The sequence below is a fragment of the Aotus nancymaae genome, unplaced genomic scaffold, assembly GCF_030222135.1.
Source record: "Aotus nancymaae isolate 86718 unplaced genomic scaffold, 86718_ANA_hifiasm-v0.15.2.pri h1tg000020l, whole genome shotgun sequence".
Taxonomy (NCBI): Eukaryota; Metazoa; Chordata; class Mammalia; order Primates; family Aotidae; genus Aotus; species Aotus nancymaae.
The window spans coordinates 18020423-18041339 of record NW_026988432.1 but is presented as its reverse complement, the minus strand read 5'-3'; the positions used below and the strand labels follow the sequence as shown (position 1 = coordinate 18041339).

The 20917-nt window shown below is 45.0% G+C and overlaps 1 protein-coding gene across 1 annotated transcript in view; it reads right to left on the bottom strand.

The window, feature by feature from the left end:
• CCBE1 (collagen and calcium binding EGF domains 1) overlaps positions 1 to 11130 on the bottom strand; it is a 275787-nt gene extending 264657 nt beyond the window's left edge. Inside the window, exons 1-2 of the mRNA XM_021672031.2 lie at positions 10993 to 11130; positions 10439 to 10519 (exon numbers count right to left, since the gene is read on the bottom strand). Of these exons, the coding sequence (XP_021527706.1) occupies positions 10439 to 10519; positions 10993 to 11123 (212 nt within the window). The 5' untranslated portion in view covers positions 11124 to 11130. The remainder of the gene's footprint in view (positions 1 to 10438; positions 10520 to 10992) is intronic.
• Between the last annotated feature and the right edge of the window lie 9787 nt (positions 11131 to 20917).

Here is a 20917-nt window from a genome sequence, read left to right as displayed (position 1 = left end):
TTCTCAGAGATAAAAGCCTGTTGATATCGCAATCTACGTTTTTCTAATCATTCAGATTTGGCCAGAACTACACTCCAGGGCTTTTTCGTTTGGGGGCAACTTGCCTCTGAAGGGCACCATCGTCTGCTCTCATACGACCTGCAGTGGGTTTAACCAGTCGGTGTCCGGGTGGGTTCCCAGGAAGGCAACCTCTGCTCTACCATGCAATGTCACACAACAAAAAGTGTGAGCCATTCACTTGTGGGAAAATTCCAAAATGAAGCAAGGACACATTATCAAGAGCAATCCAAATGAAAACAAAGAGGTCACAGTCACAGAAAAAGCCACAGCGTGATCTGCGCCGACTTACAGACGCTCTCCAATCTTTGAGGAAATAGTGCCGGACGAAGGCAGAGGGTTACAAAACTTACGTTTATCTATCATAAACCTTTCTAAGTTTAGTCTATTTAAGTCAAAATGGGTGTGTTAAAGGTCAGAAGCCTCCATATGACTTTAAATCTTTTTTCACAACTTCCCTCCGTGGGATCCAATTTCTGAACAGAACTGTGCCTGTGTTTTCTACTCCACATCATCCCTTTACTTTCCTATTGTATCAAATGAATTTCAGTTTCCTAACTTTTACCGTCCTTTGCCAAAATACTATTATCAGACTTTGCTTCTCTCTCCTCAGAATATTTCTTTTAGACGGTTCTTTCTTTCCCCACTACTGTTCTCCACATTCATTGTTAAGGCCATCACTATTTAGGAGTCTCCATGAGCTTTGTGGGAAAAAAATAGCTGGTGTTAAAAGGAAGTTCAAAAATTTGTAAGTTTAGGCTAGGGGTGGTGGCTCACACCTGTAATCCCAGTACTTTGGGAGGCAGAGATGGGTAGATCACCTGAGGTCAGGAGTTCGAGACCAGCCTGACCAACATGATGAAACTCCACCTCTACTAAAAATACAAAAAAAATTAGCTGGGTACTGTGGCACATACCTGTAGTCCCAGCTACTTGGGAGGCTGAGGCAGGAGAATCCCTTAAACCCAGGAGGTAGACGTTGCAGTGAGTTGAGATTGCACCACTGCCCTCTAGCCTGGGTGACAGAGTGAGACTCCACTTAAAAAAAAAAATTCCTAAGTTTAATCACTGATATTTTACATAGTGTATCTGCAGAGTGGTGTAATACATTTTAGCCATACATGGAAAAATATGAAGTTATAACTGATTTGAAATACCCACCAGTGAATGTGCCTGTTTCTTCAGATGCATATTCCTCCAAATATATGCTATCATTTGCTCTTTAAATGTAAAAAGTTTTCTACTCCACTGATTCAAAACTAACATTTTGGCCAGGTGCAGTGGCTCATGCCTGTAATCCCAACACTTTAGGAGGCTGAGGAGTTCAAGACCAGCCTGGACAACACAGCAAAAATCTATCTCTACAAAAAATTAAATTAGCCAGGCATGGTGGTGCACTCCTGTAGTCCCAGCTATTCAGGAGGCTGAGGCAGGAGGATAGCTTCAGCCTGGGAGGTTGAGGCTGCAGTGAGCTATGATTTGCACCACTGTACTCCAGCCTGGGCGACAAAGTGAGATCAAGTCTTAAAAAACAAACTCTAACATATTGAAATGTATGGAGAGGTGGCTTTCAACCTACAAAGCGTGTGATAATTGATATGCAAAACAGTAATGAAGAAAGGCAGCAAAGCAAGGTAACTCAAGGGTTATTCTACTGGCACAGGAAGGCTTGTCACAGAAATCCGTAGAAAGGCAGCAGGAAGTTAGTGCTCTGTCAACTCCTTGCAATAAAGTCAGCTTCTTAGAAACTGGCAGGTTATGCTCATTTAGAGCATCATTCAGGAATGATGACTTGAAAAAAGTTCCAGCTCAACAAAAACCATGACTCCTGGAGATCAGAAAACCCAGCAACAACTAAAGATGCTTGGCCAAGAAATCCAAACACTGTAATATAAATAAGGCAACACATAGGTGAGTGACCCAAAGATCAAGACGAGTAAGTGACCATCCCTACTTCACCTTCTTGAGAATTCAGACACGTGGATGAGCTGTTACAGACAGAAAGCCCCATTCCTGGTGTTTGTACTAAAGTAGATCAATAGGAGTTAAGTTTTTTTTCTATAAGGGGTTAGGCAGTAAATATCTGGGACTTTGGGGCCAAATTGGGATTCTATGTGTTCTTTTGCAATGCTTTAAAAACAAAAACCACTCAAACTATTAGTAGTATAAGAACAAGCCATGGGCTCTAGTTTGCCAGTTCCTGCTCTGTACCAAATCCGCGCTCTGTACCAAGCTCCCCAGAGTTAGACCCTTCCTGTTGAGAGACCCCTGTATCTCCTGCCAGTTCTGTTTACACAGTCTCCTGTGGAGCAGCCCACAGGGCTGACATCCGCCCACCCCTGTCATTCCCAGAGGACTCAGGATGAGAAGCTTCACTCCAGATGGGGCAAATAGAATATTCCACAGGAGTGGCCAAGAAGGAAAGGTGGAGAATGGATGTGGTCCCGGTTTCTGAAGTCCCCAAGGGCATGGTAAGATGATCTAGTTCTACTACAACCAAAAAGGTGGCAACATATTCATCCGAGCTTTCACATTGACTCTTTGCACGCATTGATCCAGCTTTGGATCATATCTTAAAGCTGGAAATACGCAACATTTTGCTTAATGAGGATGAAGTGTGTAGACATCACCACCCCATTCTCTACAGGTGTTTCAAGCTGGAAACAAATTGTCCAAGAAGTGTCGCATACTTATAGGATGACAGATCTATAATGCATTACGTGGAGAGTAGAGCAATGTTGGAGGGGCATGCCTTCTTTAAAATTCTGCTCAAAGTCACTGTCAGAAAACATGAGGCTGGCCTAGGTGAACTGGGCCTGGGGTATTTGTCCCCAGTGGGGCAACTCTGATGCTGCCATCCACAACACAGTTCACATGACAAAATAACATTTCCTCTTTGTAATGCTTTCACATTTCAATAATTCTTGGAAGAAACCTGCAGTACGTGCTAAGTTCTTGCTAGCGCCTCTGCAGAAAACCTTCTGTTACCACCATGGCTTTTCCTGACCCTGCTTGAAGCTGTGGGATTTCTGTTGCTGAAAGGACACAGCTGGGCTACCGGAAATTAAGATCTTAACCCCTGAAGTGTGACATTAATCAGATGTATGTCCAAAATAAGTATCTTAAGACCCCAAAGGAAATCTTTGGGTCAAAATTCCTTTACAGAAAGATAAAGGGAATTAAAATTCCATGAGGACAGAGGTTTTTTGTTGGGGTGGGGGGGTTGTCCTATTTACAGATATGTTATAAGTGCCTAGAACGGTGCCTGGCAGATTGTAGCCACCCAACAAGTATTTGTTGATTAAGTAAATGAAGATTGTTCATGAGATTAAAATTAGTCAATAGCTTCGCAGGAAAAAAAGGACCTCCTTTGGCAGGAGGGGAACTGCAGATGTTATAGCTGTTTACTCTTTCATCCCGCAAATAAAAGCAATAATCTAAAACAGAATGTGATCTTTGTTCTCCAGATACTCAGCAATGCCCCGAATGCCAGCAGACCCTCTAAACTCACAAAAGCAGCTCCGGTCCTGCTGAGCAGGAGAACAGCAGGGTTTGGAAAACTGCTGATTGAAATGCAAGCCTTCTCCTAAGAAAGATAGAATATCTAGAATCAAGAAAGAGGCATTTGGCTTTTCTAGGTGCCACCCCAGCTTCACTTACAAAGGACGAAGTTAACCATAGGAAGTCAGGCCGAAACCAGAGTAGCAACCGGATCTGATCTGAAAAAGCAGCCTTTTGTGGTTACTGAGTTAAAATTGTTTCCAATTACTCTGTATTGTTTCTCTGAGAATGAGTGAGAAGTGGTACAGAACCTTCTCCCTCTCTCCCTCTAACACCTGTTCTTGTGGGAAGGAGGGGGACTCCTTTAAAACCTTGATCCTCTACGCCAAAGTCAGTGTCTGTGGCACAATTAACACATGGGCAGGAACCCACACGTCCTCTTCAGGTGTTATTTAAGATGGCAAGTTCAAGGAGTTAGTGATAGCTGCCAGAATCTAACACCTGTTACCCATTAGCATTTAAAGTTAAACAGGTCTAACTGGGAACCAATGAAAATAATGGCGGCATCTCAGAGGTACAGTTAATCTCCGGTTTTTAAAAGAGCATTCCTAGCTCAGCTTTTAAATGAAGCTCATTTGGATAGCAAGAGAAGTTTCTGAAGGTCTCATAGATTTCAGTTAAATCTTATTGCTTATTTTTAACATAGTCATTCTGTCATTCAACAAATATGTACAGAACAACCTCTCTGTCCAGGCATGGAGGTAGCCTCTGAGGATATAGTCATGAATGAGGACAGATGGCTCATGTTCTCAGAGGGTTGACAGCCCAGGCTAGAGACGGCCTAACACAGGTGAGGAGAAGGCTGCCTTCAGCATGCAAGGTGTGTGATTCGGGTCATTCTGCACAAAACCACCTCCACCTAGCCCCTGCTCTCTTCTTCACAACTTTCATATCATTTCCTCCCTGAACTACATGGCCAGAATGAGCCAATTCTTTACACAGCTGCTCCCAGTGCCTGGGCTCAGCTATGCCAGCCGCAGGACAAGGAAGCAAGGAGCAGAGAGAGAAATCACGACGGGCCTGGGGCTGAGGATCCGATTGCTAGTCTTCCTGCCAGTAAGACCCTTTCCGATCCTGGGCAAGGGGTGAAAGCGGTGTAACCTCAAGTTCTAGCTCAGGCTATGCCTTCCACTGGCGCCTACGGTCATGAGTAGAGCAACTTGGGTAGTCAGGGAGGTAGCAGGAAGCAAAGATACTCTAATTTTCCCAGGGCACTAGGTTTCTGGGCTCTCCTACTCTTGGAAAAAGCATCTAGAAACAAGTGATGTTTCTGGCTGTGGTCTCAAATTGCTCTTTCAAAAAGATAAAGGTCATAAGACTCACGAAATTCAACAAACATCCACTGAGCACCTAAAACATTCAACATGCAGACTTGGCAAGATGTAGTGATGGCAATGGGAGGTATTACTAACATAGCACTTCCTATGTGTCTTGAATTTTTCAAAGCACTTTACATGTATTAAGTCACAATCCTCAAGATAGCCCTATAATTTAAATACCAATGGGATGCTCATTTTACAGAGGAGAACATTAAAGCACAGAGATTAAGAAACTGTTCAAGGTCACCAAACCACCAAGTAGTAGAGCTGGGATTCAAACCAGAGCAAAGAGTTTATATTACGTGCTTTGACATTATCAACCCCCCTACCCGTGGCCACGGGAACTCAGTGACTTGCTAGCAAAGTGCACTAGACAGTCTTCCCTCAAATGTGTCCTTTCCTAGAGCCCAATGCTATCAATCTGGTGGTACTATTCTAATTAAAAGGACCTTGCTCTTAGAAGTACTCCAAGTAAACACATTTGCAGAAATATCACATTAATTTCTACATTCTCACAAGACTTGGCAACACAGTTGTGTTATCTCAAAGAACAGTGGGAGTTTTTACATCCCCATGTCACTGTTTCCCATGGAAACATGAGCTACCCTAAGCAAGAACACTGCCTAATGAGACCGCACTGGCTGGACAGATGAATACCGGCAGGGCAGAGGGGCACCCGGGGCATCCCTACCACTTCGCCTCCACTTGGAGACCTATGAACCCTAAAGCCAAAAATCGTGGCTAGTTTTTAAAAAGCACTTAACATAGTTAAAGAACCACTTTGTCAAGCCAAAAAAAAATAAAACCACACACACACACACACACACACACACACACACACACACAGCCATGCCAATCTCCTCTTGTTTTCTGCAGTGAAGGTGACAGCAGTGGACTGGCGCGAGCATCACTCAAAGCTCTACAATGTGGCCGAGGACTGACTGTACGTTGTTCTTTTTTTAAATAATCATTCCAAATACAATGAGATGCATTGTTATAGGAAGTCCCTTGCCCTCCTAAAAGCCACCCCACTTCTAAGGAGAATGGCTCAGTCCTCTCCTGAGTCCACACCAGGGAGGTGATAGCATTGCTTTCGTGTAAGTTATTAAATGCATATTTTTAAAAATCTTCACCTTAATACGATTTTGACCATCCTTCATGGCTCCCTTTTTTGTCCCCCAACTTGAGATGTATGAAGGCTTTTGGTCTCCCGGAGAGTGGGTGGAGACAGAGAGACAGCCAGGGCTTACCTGTACACTGACTTGAGACCAGTTGAATAAAAGTGCACACCTTTAAAAATGGGCGGGTGGGCAGAGACAACCACTTTGAAGAATTTGGTTAAACCTCCTTTTGCCCAAAAGCCATTCCTAGCTGTTTGTCTTTCTTCCCCATCGCTAACACAGCATATGAACTACATGCCTTTGAACTCAATTATACACCATTGCTTATTGGTCAGTTTAGTCCTTAATTTTCAAGTCTGCAAACTGAGACCAGGGACTTTATCATTTTATACTCAAACATTTCCTAGGAACTATTCTGATAAATGCACAATAAATTCTTAATTAAGAAATCAAGGGTTGATTAGGATGTTATTCCACAGCCTCAGAGAAAACTGGGTTTTATTAGTATTTCCCACACACAAGCATGTTTCTTGTTTAAGGAAAGCCTTTTCATTGATATAACCCAATAAAAGAAAGACAAATCTTTTTTTTAAACTACATGGTTTGGGAAAGGGGCGCAGAGAACATTTTGATAGCCACAAGACTGGCAATACTGTAATAACTTTACATGCTTAGTTTGGCTATCAGTTCAGTTCAGCTACATCACCCCAACTCTGATCTCTTAACTACAGGTAAGAATACGTCCTGTGTCACATTATAATGCTGAGCAAACACATCAACTCATTAAGCTGTCACTGGCATTCATTTGAGAAGTGTTTGATAAATGTTGGGTACTTGGCACAATACCCAACGAGGATAGAGAATCTATGGAGACACTGACTCTGTGATTAAGATGAACTCCTACAAGTTATGTACATATGAACCAATTTTGTGTCTAATACAAGGTCAGTTGTCCCAAGACAGACCTCAAAGGCAATGGTAATTCAAAAAACCCGAATGTAAACCTGGTGGATGATGCTGGTTTCTGTAAAACTGTGTCTTTGAAATTTATAGCCATCTGGGCTTACAGTCTTCTCATATCCCAGAATCTGGAACATCCCATGGGCACCTCTGGGATGATGAAAGGGCTCATGTATTGAAGTCAGACAACCCTGAATTTGACTCCTGGCTCTCACACATACTAGCTTTGTGACCTTGGGCATGTCATTAATATTTAATCCCTGAGGTTTGGTTCACTTCTTTGTAGAGCTCAGATAATACAAATGCTACAAAGTTGGCTGTATTTGAGATGGCTATACGTGAAGTGCATAAAATAGTGAAATACATGTCAAATCCTCAAGTTGTCACTCTGGTTTAGTATCTAATAAATGCTAGGAGTGGAAAGGTGTTGCTTAGACGAAACCAAGTAAAACACAAGTGGGGTAAGGAGGTAGATTCAGGACAAAGGATATTTGGAGTGCATCTTTTCTTCTCCAAATCATTTAGTTTACTATAAATATTGGGTATAATGGCAGAACAGATTTATTACTCATCCTACCATACTCATTTTAATATTAAACCTATCTCTCATTGATTTAAGAGATGAGGTCTTGGCTGGGCATGGTGGCTCACATCTGTAATCCCAGCACTTTAAGAGGCCAAGATGGGTGAATCACCTGGGGTCAGGAGTTTGAGACCAGCATGGCCAACGTGATAAAACCCCATGTCTACTAAAAATACAAAAATTAGCCAGGCATGGTGGCAGGCACCTGTAATCCCAGCTACTTGGGAGGCTGAGGCAGGAGAATCTCTTGAACCTGGGAGGTAGAGGTTGCAGTGAGCCAAGATCACAAACCATCACACTCCAGCCTGGACAAGAGTGAGACTTCATCTCAAAAAAAAAAGAGACAAGGTCTCGCTCTGCTGCAGTGAGAATGCAGTGGCATGACACAGTAACCTTTTTAAAGTCACTTTTAACCACACTTCAAAGTAGCTTCCAGAGTTCTTTCACTTGTGCTGAAAACCATTCACCAAAAGCCACCTGGTAAAGAGAATTCTATCTAGTCAAAGAACATTCCATCAGTAATGCTGCATTACTCACAGCTCAATTAAAAGTAATCTTTAAAGCCTGGCTTCCTGGAAGGCTGGTTCTACATCTCACTGTAGTTTAATGAGGTAGGAGAGCTAACTGCTTGCTCATCTGCAGGTGCCTCCATGCTCCTTAAAGGATCTGTCTAAATGGGCCTGCATGTGTCCCAAGGATGAGGACACTGGTTTCTTACACCAGTGCTTCAAGATTTTACACATCTTTCATTAAGACAGATTCTGATTCAAGAGATCTGAGGGCAGAGGCCGGGATTCTAATAAGCTCCCAGATCACACTGTGCTGCTGGTTTCCAGATAATACTTGAGATAGCGCCATCTACAGGGCTAGGACAATCAAGTCACAAACTAAGAGAAACAATACCCTCTATTCTTAGGGTTCAAGATAAGTAGATTATAGAAACAGGCTAAGACCAATGGAATACAGAGAACTCCTGACTTCCATAGAAAAAATGATCTAAAACCAAAATCTAAGATCTTTTCATGGACATAAGGATCAACACCTCTTTCAAGCTGAAAGCATCCTTTCCCATTCCTTTAAACAAAGTTCTTTATTCTTCTCCGTGATATAAAACATTGTTTTTGCTAGATACCACAGTTTCTTGGAGTAGCTGTTAGTGAAAACACATGCCAAGGTGCTGCTAGTGTCTTCTGTTGAAAGGAAAGAAACGCCACACTGCTTAAAAAAGTCTGAAAAAGATGACAGTATAGCATTAACAAACAGAAGAGTTGGGCACCAAATGGTTTCTGAAAACCTAACATGCATTCTGTAACTGTCACTGATTTATGTGAAGTCTGACCTGCAGAGACTGAACAAATGAGCAAACCATCTCAGAGACATTTCCCATGTTAAATTAGAGGCATTATACCGTGCTGATAGAAAAACAATGTGTCCTAAGAAACACTGCGGTTGTGTGGATGAAAGACAAGGCTGGAACCCAGCAAGCAATCTTGCTGCCACCACCACGTCACTTCACCAGCTGTGTGACCTTGCTCACACACTTAGCCTCTTGAAGACATAACCTGCCAGTTGAACACACACCTTTCTCCTCTATTACCTCTCTCATTTTGTTCAGCATTCACCCCCGACACATGCCAACAGAAGGCAGCCTTTTCCAAGCCCAAGGAGTGACTGTGGATTTGCCTAAGTGATCGTTGTCCCTCCACGGCCAACAACAGATTTAAAATCAGAAGTATGTGATGTAACTGATGGTGCTTCTGCACCCATAAACTGACAGCCCTGGAACCACTTATGTGTACATGAAATGCTTTCAGCTGCAAGAAACGCTATGACTGATTCATAGGCTACAACCTTATGAGGAGTAAAACATGGTTTTCTTTCAAGTTCGTTTCTAGGGACTGATGTGTTACCTTGTACTACCCAGTATTTATCCTGGAAATCTGAACAGAGTTCTACGAATCTCAGAGACAGTCAGGTGTGGGCATATGATCACAATACCTTGCACAGCACTTATGAAAAGCAGACATCCAATAAAAATTTATGGGTGCATGCTCCCTTACCCAGTGAGAGCACTGGAACAGAAGCCAAGAATTCAATGGTGAAAAACCTAAATCAACCCTCATCTCCAAAGGGCTGCAAGCAGGACAGTGGTTTTCGCCTTTTGGAGATAAGAACCACCTGGGAAATAGTTTATAACCACCGATTCCCTAGCCCCATCCACGCTTAGTTTTAACAAGCACGCGGGTCACTCATTTAACAAACACCCAGGTGGATCTCCGGCCTCCCTTTTTTAGAAAGACTGTTTTTCCTCTGCCCCAACAATCTTTTTGTTTTCCCTCAACACAACCACTCACAATCCTCTCCCTTTTTCGTCCAGGGGCCTTGACAATCACACTCCGCCCCAGCAGAAGGTCAGAACACAGCCAAGTGCCAAGAATTGCCTTGTTGACTGTACTTTCGCAACAAAACACAAATACAAAAGCAGCCATCCGTGTTCGCTATGCCCCACTGTTTACACCCAAAATCCGATCCCGTCTCCTTCACAGACTTGTAACCTCCTCTTCTCCGACTTCCACCACGCAAGTATTTCAGGGAGCGGCAAACATCCTCAAGATCTCAGGGTACGCACTCTAGATGCAAACTCAGTTGCCCGGTGTTGCTCTGACTCCTATTCAACCAACACTCAAAGATTCGCACCGCGCAACTGGCACCCAGCATGTTCCAGCGTAAACGCGACCGGGGTCCCCAGGGCGTCTCCAAACCCCTCTTTTACGGTGCCTCCTCCTCAGCCGGCCCGGTGCGCAGTGGCGAACGCCCCGCAGAGCCCCCAGGCTTACCTGTAGCATGTGGCGAGCTCGCCTGACGGCTTCAGACACGGGTATTTAGTGGTCGCGATTTTGTTCTCTGAGCAGATCTCTCTACGAAAAAGTGCAGAGGAAACGTGCGACTCTCAGCGGGAGAGCGGAGGCGGGCAGCGCGCGCCGGGGAATCCCTGGCGCGTGGGTATCGTGGGGCTCCGCGTCCCGGCACGCTGGGCAGGGGCTGGTCCCCAAACGCGGACGTGGAGCGGACTCCGGGCACAGGGACGTACCAGGCGAGGGAGAAAGGAAGCGGGGCTCACGAGCTGTGCCCGCCGGAGTGGCATCCGGGGGGAGGCAGGAGCGCAGGGCGGAGGGTATCCCGGACGCAACCCACGGCGGGCAGGGAGCAGAGGCTGATACCGGGAGCGGCGGGACGTCTCGCCCAGCACAACTGAGCACCCTGCTTACGGCCGGAGCAGCGGGGGCGTGCGGATGGCTGCGGGAGTGGGCTCCGGGAGGACCGTCCGCACCCCGCGCGCTGGCGCGCATCACGCTGGAGCTCGCCCTCCGCCGGGGCTGGCAGCGCTTACCTGTCACTGTCCTCCGGCTCCTCTCTGTAGGTCCACGTGTGTCCCAGCGCCAGGAGCAGCAACAGCGGACCCAGGCTCCTGCCCAGCTGGCCCCTGGCAGCTCCTACCCGGCTCGGAGGCGGCGGCACCATCAGGGAAGCTCCCCGCTTCTTCCCAGCGCCCAAGCTCCGTCCCGGCCCCCGCGTCCGGCTCCTCCGCGGCCGCCGCCGCCGCTTTCCCTCTTCCCGACAGGGGGCGCGGGAGAGCAGGGGCGTTTGCACCACCTGCACGGGGAGCAGGGGCCCGGGATATTATGCGACTGGGGGGAAATTAGGCTAGGAATTGGGGTGCCGGATGCAAACCTAGCAGAGAGGCAGGTAAAGGGGGTCCCTGCGGTGACCGGCTGCTGCGAAGGGGTTGAGGTCCAAGTTGTCTCGTCGGGGCGTTCACGCCCGATTGACAGACTTGTTGGACTCCGCTTGCGGCAGCGCCCTCGCCTCTTCCCTCTCCCTCCTTCGGGAGAGCCGCGCAGGGTGGGGAATGCGGGCGGTTGTTTGCATTTTGCACCAGGGTCGCACGACCGACTGGGAGGAGGAGGAGCTGATTCTCCACCGGGGAGGGGAAGAGGGAGGGGGAGGAGAGGGGTTAATAAGCTTCCTTCCTGTTGTCTGTGGATTTCTAAAGCCCAGGGTCAGACCAGTGTTTGCCTTTCCTCCTTGAGGACCTACCCTGCTCTTTCCAACTATCTTAGTCTTCTTAGAGGGCGAGGAACGAGCAGTTGAAAGGCTATAACGGGCTGTCGAATTGTTCAAACCTGAAATAGCGCTATTTATATAGTGTAATCAGTCTTCCTTAAAAACTTTAGAAGTTCTCTGATTGTTTCGTTGATCAATAAACCATGCGCTGTCTTCTTCATAACTCGAGTTCGGAACAAGTAAGGAGGTCTTTCTGGGAGCCTTACATCTCCTTGCCCTGAGCGGCGTTAATACTGTTTCCATGGCACGCACATCAGAGCTGGAAACGCCCCCATCAAATGAGACACGTGGGGGCAAATTAATCACAGGTGCTGCTACCTGCTAGTGTATGCAGCTGTGTTTATAGGTAACAACACGGAGCAGGGGGCGGTAAATCAGCTCCCTGGACGGTGACCCTAATTGTAATTTGTATGTCAGTACCTTAACACTTGGTTGCACTTTAGGAGTTTTCTCGGTCCATTCAAGAGAAAACTGGGGATGTGGATGTGGCCCAGAAATAAGCTGAAAAAGGAAAAGTTCTAATGTCTAAGCTCTAAAATAAGTATATTCTGCGTCTCGCAGGACGACGAAGTGAAAAGGTGGCTTGTTCACAAGTGATCGGTGTGTAAATTGGTTAGGTAAGCACGTGTTTTGATTTACATAATATTCTGGTCAACTGAGAATTACCAAACATATCACACATTGATTTTTTTTTTTTTTTTTTTAGATGGAGTCTTACTCTGTTGCCCAGGCTGGAGTGCAGTATCTCAATCTTGGCTCACTGCAACCTCTGCCTCCTGGGATCAAGAGATTCTTCTGCCTCAGCCTCCAGAGTAGCGAGGATTACAGATGCATGCCAGCTAATTTTTGTATTTTTAGTAGAGATGGGGTTTTGCCATGTTGGCCAGGCTGGTCTTGAACTCCTAGTCTCAAGTGATCTGTCCAACTCGGCCTCCCAAAATGCTAAGATTACAGGCATGAGCCATACCACCCAGCCTATGTTGATATTTTTGATAGCAATGACATTCTCATTCTTCGGTAGAATGCTATGTCGTTTCCCAAAATTTTTTATAATCAAGATTTTATTTGGTTCCGCTTTTAATTCCTTACCAATTACTGTATATTGACAAGTTGCTATCTTTTTTTTTCCTTATCTTCCCTCATTTTATTCTTCTACTGTTGCATTTTGGACAATAGTTGTACAAGTAATACAGCGTGGTGTTGGAGATTAATTATCAGCTCCATTAAATAGTTACCAGGCCACAAGGAGAGACCTGCGGTATTTCAGGGAAAGTGATTCAGGCTGCAAAATGATAAAAGCAAAACTATGTCCATTATACACAGCTGTGTGGCAGAAGACTGGCATCAGAGCTGACTTTGCCACCTTTTTATTTTCAGCTCCTGGTGCTGAGCGCCCACGAGAAGGAGGGGTTAGAGAAGGTACTGGGGCCAGCAAACAGCTCAGGTTTGCACAGGGGGGAAATCCCAATGGTGGGTGGTCACAGCATTTCATGAATGTCTGCAAGAGGTGAGCTGGAGCTGAAACCTGAAAAACCTTTGCCTAGAGGCCTGTAATTTCAGCCTACTGGCAGCTACTGACAGCATGGGATGCTGGGGGTGGTTGCTGGACTGGGGAGCACTGCCAAGCCGGAAAGAGGTATGGATGACCATGTATGGATACCCGCCCCTAAAAAGCTAAATATTCCTGTAAAAGACAAAACCTGCATTGCTTAGGCTGCGAGCTGCATGGGAGATGTCAGTGCTGAGGCTGACTGGTGGGAGCCTCAAGGGTGCTGGGTTTTCTTTCCTCCCTCCTAGACCATGCACAAGTCCAGGCCTGCCCTGTCCCCTCACCTATGAAACACTGGCCTGAGAGAACTTGCCATCCGCCTCTTTCGTAGGAGTGTTACAAAGATTAATGACAGGGCCCTAAATGCTCCTTGGGGGAGGCTGTGTGTGATTATGTGATTATTTCTTTTCAGCATACCACTCTTTGCAATGTTTTTCATAAAGATCTGTCAGTTTCCCTGAAACAAACCAGAGAGTGGATAGTTATACAATTTACTGTGTCCTGGGGACGTGAGGCTGTGTCTGGGGCTTTCTAGTGCGTACTGTGTTACAGGTTAGAGTCCTTGATGGACCAGGTATTGTTAAGCAGTACTGCTGCCTGTTGCCTGGGGGTGCAGTGACTGGCTGGTGAACAGAGACAGGGCTGCGGACAAAAGTAAGTGAAAGAATAAAAGAAAAGTAAACACCAGGCCGCAGGGCAGAGAATACACTTCTAAATAAAACCAATGGTCCCATCTCAGTTTTAAGGACTCCAACATCTTATCTGGAGAAAATCAGGATATAAAGAACAGACCACCACCAATTGGAACAATTTATTTCACTACTATTTAAAGATTTTCTTATAAAAAGGATTGGTGGTGGCTGACAAAAATACACTATTTTATTGTGTGTGTGTGTGTGTGTACATATATACACAAAGTGTACGTAGTATACGGCAAAATTAGATAAAGAAATTCAGCCAAAGGAAAAATCAGGATCAAATAGTAAAATAAAGCTGATGTTATGTTCCTTGGCAGGGCTGTATAAGGAAAGTCCTGTGCCACGTTTCAAACAGATCACAAATCAGTTCTCAAATTCTCAGTCAATTCAGGATAATTACATGATCAGTTATGAGAGTCAAGGTAACCATAAAAGAAAAGCCTATAAATTGCTTAGAAAAAAAATGACAGATTATTCCCCCTGGTCTCCCTGCAATATAACAACAGTCACCTGACTGTAAGGTAAGGTGAAATAAGACGCAACAGGTGTGGGTAAAGTTCATATTGTACCGTGAGTGATAGACAATAAGCTATCCCTAAAATAAACAGGTTGCCCTGATACCTTTCCTTCAGTTTCAGTTTTGATTGACATTCAATGAGGTCTGCTTAGTGAATTAGTGTTACAGCTGGGTATGGTGTCTCACACCTGTAATCCCAGCACTTTGGGAGGTTGAGGCAAGTGGATGACCTGAGATCAGGAGTTCAAGACCAGCCTGGCCAACGTGGTGAAACTTCGTCTCTACTAAAAATACAAAAATTAGCTGGTTTGGTGGTGGGCTCATGTAATCCCAGCTACTCGGGAAGCTGAGGCAGGAGAATTGCTTGAACCCAGGAGGTGGAGTTTGCAGTGAACCAAGATCATGCCACTGCACTCCAGCCTGGGCAACAGAGCGAGATGCTATCTCAAAAAAAAAAAAAAAAGAATTAGGGATACATCTTGAAAGGTGCGAGAGTGTGCCAGTCTCCAAACCATTGTGGGGGACTGCTTGAGACAAGAAGAATAAAAACAAGTTTTTAAAACAGTAAATGGATATTAAAGCCCTGATTTGGGTTATGTGCATTACCTTTGCACTAAGCCTCTCTTCGTTTTAACTTGCACAAATTCTGAAAGTTTATTGAAGCTATGGGTCTCTGAAATTTTCTCCCAAGGCAGGAAGGAATGTTTGATTCCTATGTCCATAATAGAATCACACCATTTTCCCCAATTTTGAAATAAAAGCAATTTTCAAAGATTAGTTAGCTTTATATATGGGTAGGCACACTCAAAAATGTACAAATAGGAAAAAGAGAAACTTCTTGCTACATGACTGAGTATCTCCAAAGATAACAAGAAAATTATTCACGTGATTTGGATGTTGTATTTGGTCTTGAAAGTTCTAACACAGAGGGGCCCTGTCTAGGTTTTCCCCCAAAGCAGTGTCTGTTGAGGCAATATGAGTTGGCAATCTCCTTGACCAATCAAGAGCTAGAGCATCAAACCTGGGATTTGGGGTGGAGAAGTGTATTCTAACACCACTCAATTCTGCAGCTCCCTTTGGAACAAATAGAGACGGCAGGAACTGCAGCTGGGCTGACCCATCTCTTGTCCCCATGACCATGAACAAGGAAGGACAAGGGGCTAGCAGCAGATGTGGGGCCACCGGCCCATGCTGTGAAGTCCCTGTTCTAGAAATGGATTTGAACCACCAGAGGACTTAGGAGCTGACTCCTTTGAGTGTCTGTTATTCTGATGCCAACAACATCTCTGCTTTATTTTTGTAGAGCAAGCCCTGTTTATATCCCCTTAACTTGGTGAGGGCAAGAGTTACTTAATATTTATTAAGAACTGGGAGATACTTCACTCAGTAATATGGTATCAGGCCAATCTGACAGGTAATAATGCTGACTTGGAAAGTTTTTTGATCTGAGCCAAGATATCTTTTACGGTGGAATAAATATAACTCTACTGCCCATGCCAGCAGAGGATGCTAATTTAAAACATTTTTTTTCCTCTGGATATGAGGTTGACCTTACTTTCCTCTTTTAAAAACTGGACTTAGAGAAATAACACTGGGAGTTGGGAAGAAACTAGATTTAAAAGTCAGTTTTACATTGGTTTGAAATTCAGTTCTACCACCTAATACCTCTATGACCCTGATACATTTGCTTAATCTTTCTGGGACTCAGTTTATCCACAAATAAAACAGAATGACAATATCCATCTCATAGAACTGATAGAAAAAAAGTAAATGAGATATATAAGAAACCCATCACATCAGAGTAATACATGATACCTAATATTATTTTAATTTTTCTCTTCAATAAGTGAGATGAAGTTATGCTGGGCCATCCACCTTGTCTCACCTAATTTGCTTTCCATGGAACATAACTTCATGAAATGGATAGCTAAGGATAGGACACCATGTCAGAACAGCCTGAAATAAATAGCAGAATTGACACTGGTGTCTTTAACATGGTGCTTTAATCAGACATTAGTGGGTGACTCAGGCTCTAAGCCAAATCACCCAGTATTGGTTGCTAGAAAATAGAAGGCATATACTTCCTTAGAGAACAGCTGTGCTTCTCATTACTGTCTGTCCTACTTTTACCTCATTGTTTAAATGCTTGAGAGGCTACCTAGTTAAAACCCAGATGTGATCAATTCTAGTTTTTATTTACTTTAGAGACAAGGTCTTGCTCTGTGGCCCAGGCTGGAGTACAGTGGTGCAAGCATAGCTCGCTACAGCTTCCAACTCCTGCGATCAAGTGATCCTCCCATCTCGGCTTCCCAAAGTGCTGGGATTATACACGTGAACCACGGTGCCTATCCCTGATCAATTCTACAGAGGCAAAAATAACTCTCTTCAAATCTATCCATTAGTGACATCATGTTCTGTTGAGCTTTTCTAACTGGGTGACACCAGGAAAGTCTGCAACAGTGCAAGAGGTCCCAGCCTAAGGGGTCCACAATCTCCCTGAAGAGCAGCTGTAATTAAAGGAAACAGCAGTACATATTGTGTAGAAAAATCTCAGAGTTCAGGTTTTGGAAGTTGTTAGTTTTTTTAAAACTGATAAAAATTCAAATAGAATGTGGAACGCATTTCTTAATGAAAATAGAAACCTATGGCCGGACATAGTGGCTCACACCTGTAATCCCAATACTTTGGGAGGCTGGGGCAGGAGGGATTGCTTGAGCCCAGAAGTTCAAGACCAGCCTGGGCAACACAGACTCTGTTTACATACAAAAAAATTAATATTAGCTCGGGGTGGTAGTGCACACCTACAGTCCCATCTATTCAGGAGGCTAAGGTGGGAAGATTGCTTGAGCCTGAGAATCTAAGGCTGCAGTGAATTGTGATCATGCCACTGCACTCCAGCCTGAACAACAGAGCAAGACTCCATCTCCAACAAAACAAATAACACAAATAGTAGAGGCCTGTTCCTGATATAATGCCGAGAAAGATATATTCCTGTAAAATTTTAATGGATGATGATAATTTTCCAAGAATTTGGCACAACAAATAAAGAATAACAAACACTTACGGATCATTTGGTACATGTAGACATTATTCTAAGCACTTTACAGGTACTATCACTTTTTTTTTTTTTTTTTTTTTGAGACAGAGTTTTGCTCTTGTTACCCAGGCTGGAGTGCAATGGCGCGATCTCGGCTCACCGCAACCTCCGCCTCCTGGGTTCAGGCAATTCTCCTGCCTCAGCCTCCTGAGTAGCTGGGATTACAGGCACGCGCCACCATGCCCAGCTAATTTTTTGTATTTTTAGTAGAGATGGGGTTTCACCATGGTGACCAGGATGGTCTCGATCTCTTGACCTCGTGATCCACCTGCCTCGGCCTCCCAAAGTGCTGGGATTACAGGCATGAGTACTATCACATTTAAGCCTTATCATAATCTTTTGTCATTGATTTTATTATTGTCTGCATTTTAAAGATGTGGAAGCTGGCCCGACGTGGTAGCTCACGCCTGTAATCCCAGAACTCTGGAAGGCTGAGGCTGGGCAGATCACTTGAGGTCAGGAGTTCAAGATCATCCTGGCCAACATGGCGAAACCCCGTCTCTACTAAAAATACAAAAATTAGTTGGGCGTGGTGGTGGATACCTGTAGTCTCAGCTGCTCAGGAGGCTGAGACAGGAGAATTGCTTGAATCTTGGAGGCAGAGGTTGCAGTGAGCCAAGATCATGCCACTGCACTCCAGCCTGGGCAGCAGAGCAAGACCCTGTCTCAAAATAAATAAATAAATAAATAAAAATAAAGATGTGGAAACTGAGGCAGTGATTTTAGTTTTGGCACCAGAGTTCACCCTCTCATCATTACACTAAACTGTCCTTTGGAGAGGTAAGCAGCTAGGCAGTTTTTGCCTAAGAGACAGACTGCATCCAGTATGTTTGGCAAGGGACATAATGCAAGTCCGGGAAGGCCCATGGTCCACCACCATAACAAGTAGCCCTGAGACTGCCTGAGTTAATGCTTCCGTCTGCAGTTCCGTGTTAACCAGCAGGCCCCATAAGTTCTCACCTCCGTATATTCGCCCCAAAGCTCTCTGCAGCAAAGTTGAACTCTATCCATTGGACCTGTCCTCCCAGAGACAAGCAGTTGGCAGATTTATATGGGAATGCTGGCATGAGAAGAATGAGATGAGGTTTCACAACTCGTGGAGTTCTGGCATTTTTGCAAACTATACTTCCAGTTCTATCTCTGGCCCTGAAACACATTCTTATCAACAAGAACCTTATCAGACTTAGAACTCTCATGAAACCAGGAGATTATGAAGACTACTCATGGAGAGCATTTATGCAGTCACCACAAGGAAATACCTAGACAAAATGTTTTAAAGACTTCAGAGTACGGCACAGCCCTGTGGAACCTGCTTCTAATTGGAAAGCGATTTTTTGAAATTTAGAATGAATAGAAAAGAGCAAGCAGTTGTAAGCAGGTTTTGCTCCAGATGGTTGGAAGAGCTTTGAATTGATCTCTCCATTCCTACCCTCACACATCCCCACGACACACAAACACAACTCTCAGAGGTGGTTGGCTTGTCTGCAGTGAATGGTTTAAGATCAGTGTGGTTTTGCGTTCTTGAGTCCTAATCTTTACCAGCAATGCAGGATCCCAAAGGAATACCAGATAAAATAAGGGGACTTGGTTTGGTTTCACTTAATTGGTTTGCATCCCTTTGTGTTTGTGGTGGATCTGGGTAATTGTTTACCATCTGTCTGCTTGATCAGTGATGTTTAAGCCTGAACGTATCTTTCAGTGATGTTTATTTGGCTTGAAACCTCTGATGAGCGTCGTGATAATTAGAAAGCGAGTTGAGACTTTCTGAAGCTTCTTTCAGTTCCAACATTTAACTGTAGTATTATTATAATGAGCCTGGAAGTGATGCGTATGTATGCAGTTTGACGTGTATTTGGCTCTCGCATCTTTACGTCCTGATGGAAGACTAACGAGCCCTGACCCTGCATGTCAGTAGCCTGTCATAAACCCTCGGATTGACCTGCTTTGAGGTTGATGCCCTCTCAGGCTGGCGTCACTCCTTGGACAGTCGTCCCAGATTTGCTTTCAGGTCTTTTTCTCTCCTTTCTCCTTTTTGCTTGTCTTCCTGCCTGTTCCTTCTTCCATCAATCATTTTTGCTGTCACTCCTCCTATAGTGAGACTCTTTTACCCACCAGCTTTCTCTTACCTCCGGCTTTATGATCGCGTCGCTATTTTCTGTCAGCTACATGGATCTTCCTTAAAGCATATCCCTGCCCCTTCCCCAGTCCTATTTCTTCCTCCGAATCATTGGTTCTCAATTGTGGGGCAATCTTGGTACCCAGTGGAGATTTGGCAGTGTCTGGAGAGACTGTCATTTGTCATGACTGGGGGCGGGGGTAGTGACTTTACTCTCTGGCATCCGGTGGGTAGAGGCCTGGATGCTGCTGAAGATCCTACAGTGCACAGGGCGGCCCCACCTCACGGCGACATAACAAAGAAATGGCTGGCTCAAGATGTCAATACAGCCGAGCCTGAGAAGTCCCAGTCGACACAGATGTCTGCATCTCTCAACTGGAGTGTTTTATCTCCTGGTTCCAAATCTCAGCTGCTCAATCCCTTCCTTCCCCAGGCTGGGGCTTTGGTGACTGTCCCATTCACTTGTTACTGCTTTTTCTTGCCACCGGGTCCTTCTTAGCTGAACAGTGCTTCCACCTTCACACTGGGTCTGATCTCACCCCTGAGACTTAGTTCAGCAGCCGCCTTACCACTCAGCTGCCCAGGAGTGACCCGAGGAGCTGCAAAAATATTTTTCTTAGAATTCGGTTTATTTTCCAATTTTCCACAAATCTAGTGCAGTTTTTTTTTTTTTTTTTTCCTGAGACAGCATCTCACTCTCTGCCCAGACTGGTATGCAGCAGTGCAATCATTGTTCACTGCAGCCTCAAGTTCCTGGGCTCAAGCAATCCTCCCACCTTAGCCTCCTGACTAGTTGGGACTACTGGCGCACACCACCATGCCGAGCTACTTTTTATTTATTTATTTTTTGTAGATGTAGGGTCTCTCTATGTTGCCCAGGCTGGTCTTGAACTCCTGGGCTTAAGCAGTCCTCCCACCTCAGCCTACTAAAGTGCTGGGATTGTAGGTGTGAGCCACTGCACCCAGCTCCATGCAGTCCTTGAGCTACGTGCTTACGGTTTCATATTTTCTGGAGCATATTACATCTGCCTGACAGGTGCAGCCACTGCAGCCCTCTGCAGGGCTCTTCTCACTCCTTCCCTCCAACCCCATGCCTTCTTCAGCTCCTCTGCTGCTGGCCACAGAGACTGCTCCTGGCTTCTTTGTTATGTGAATGCTTGAGTGTTGCCAGCATGGGTGTGGCATAGAGGAGGCTCTTCTCCCACTGTAAGAGA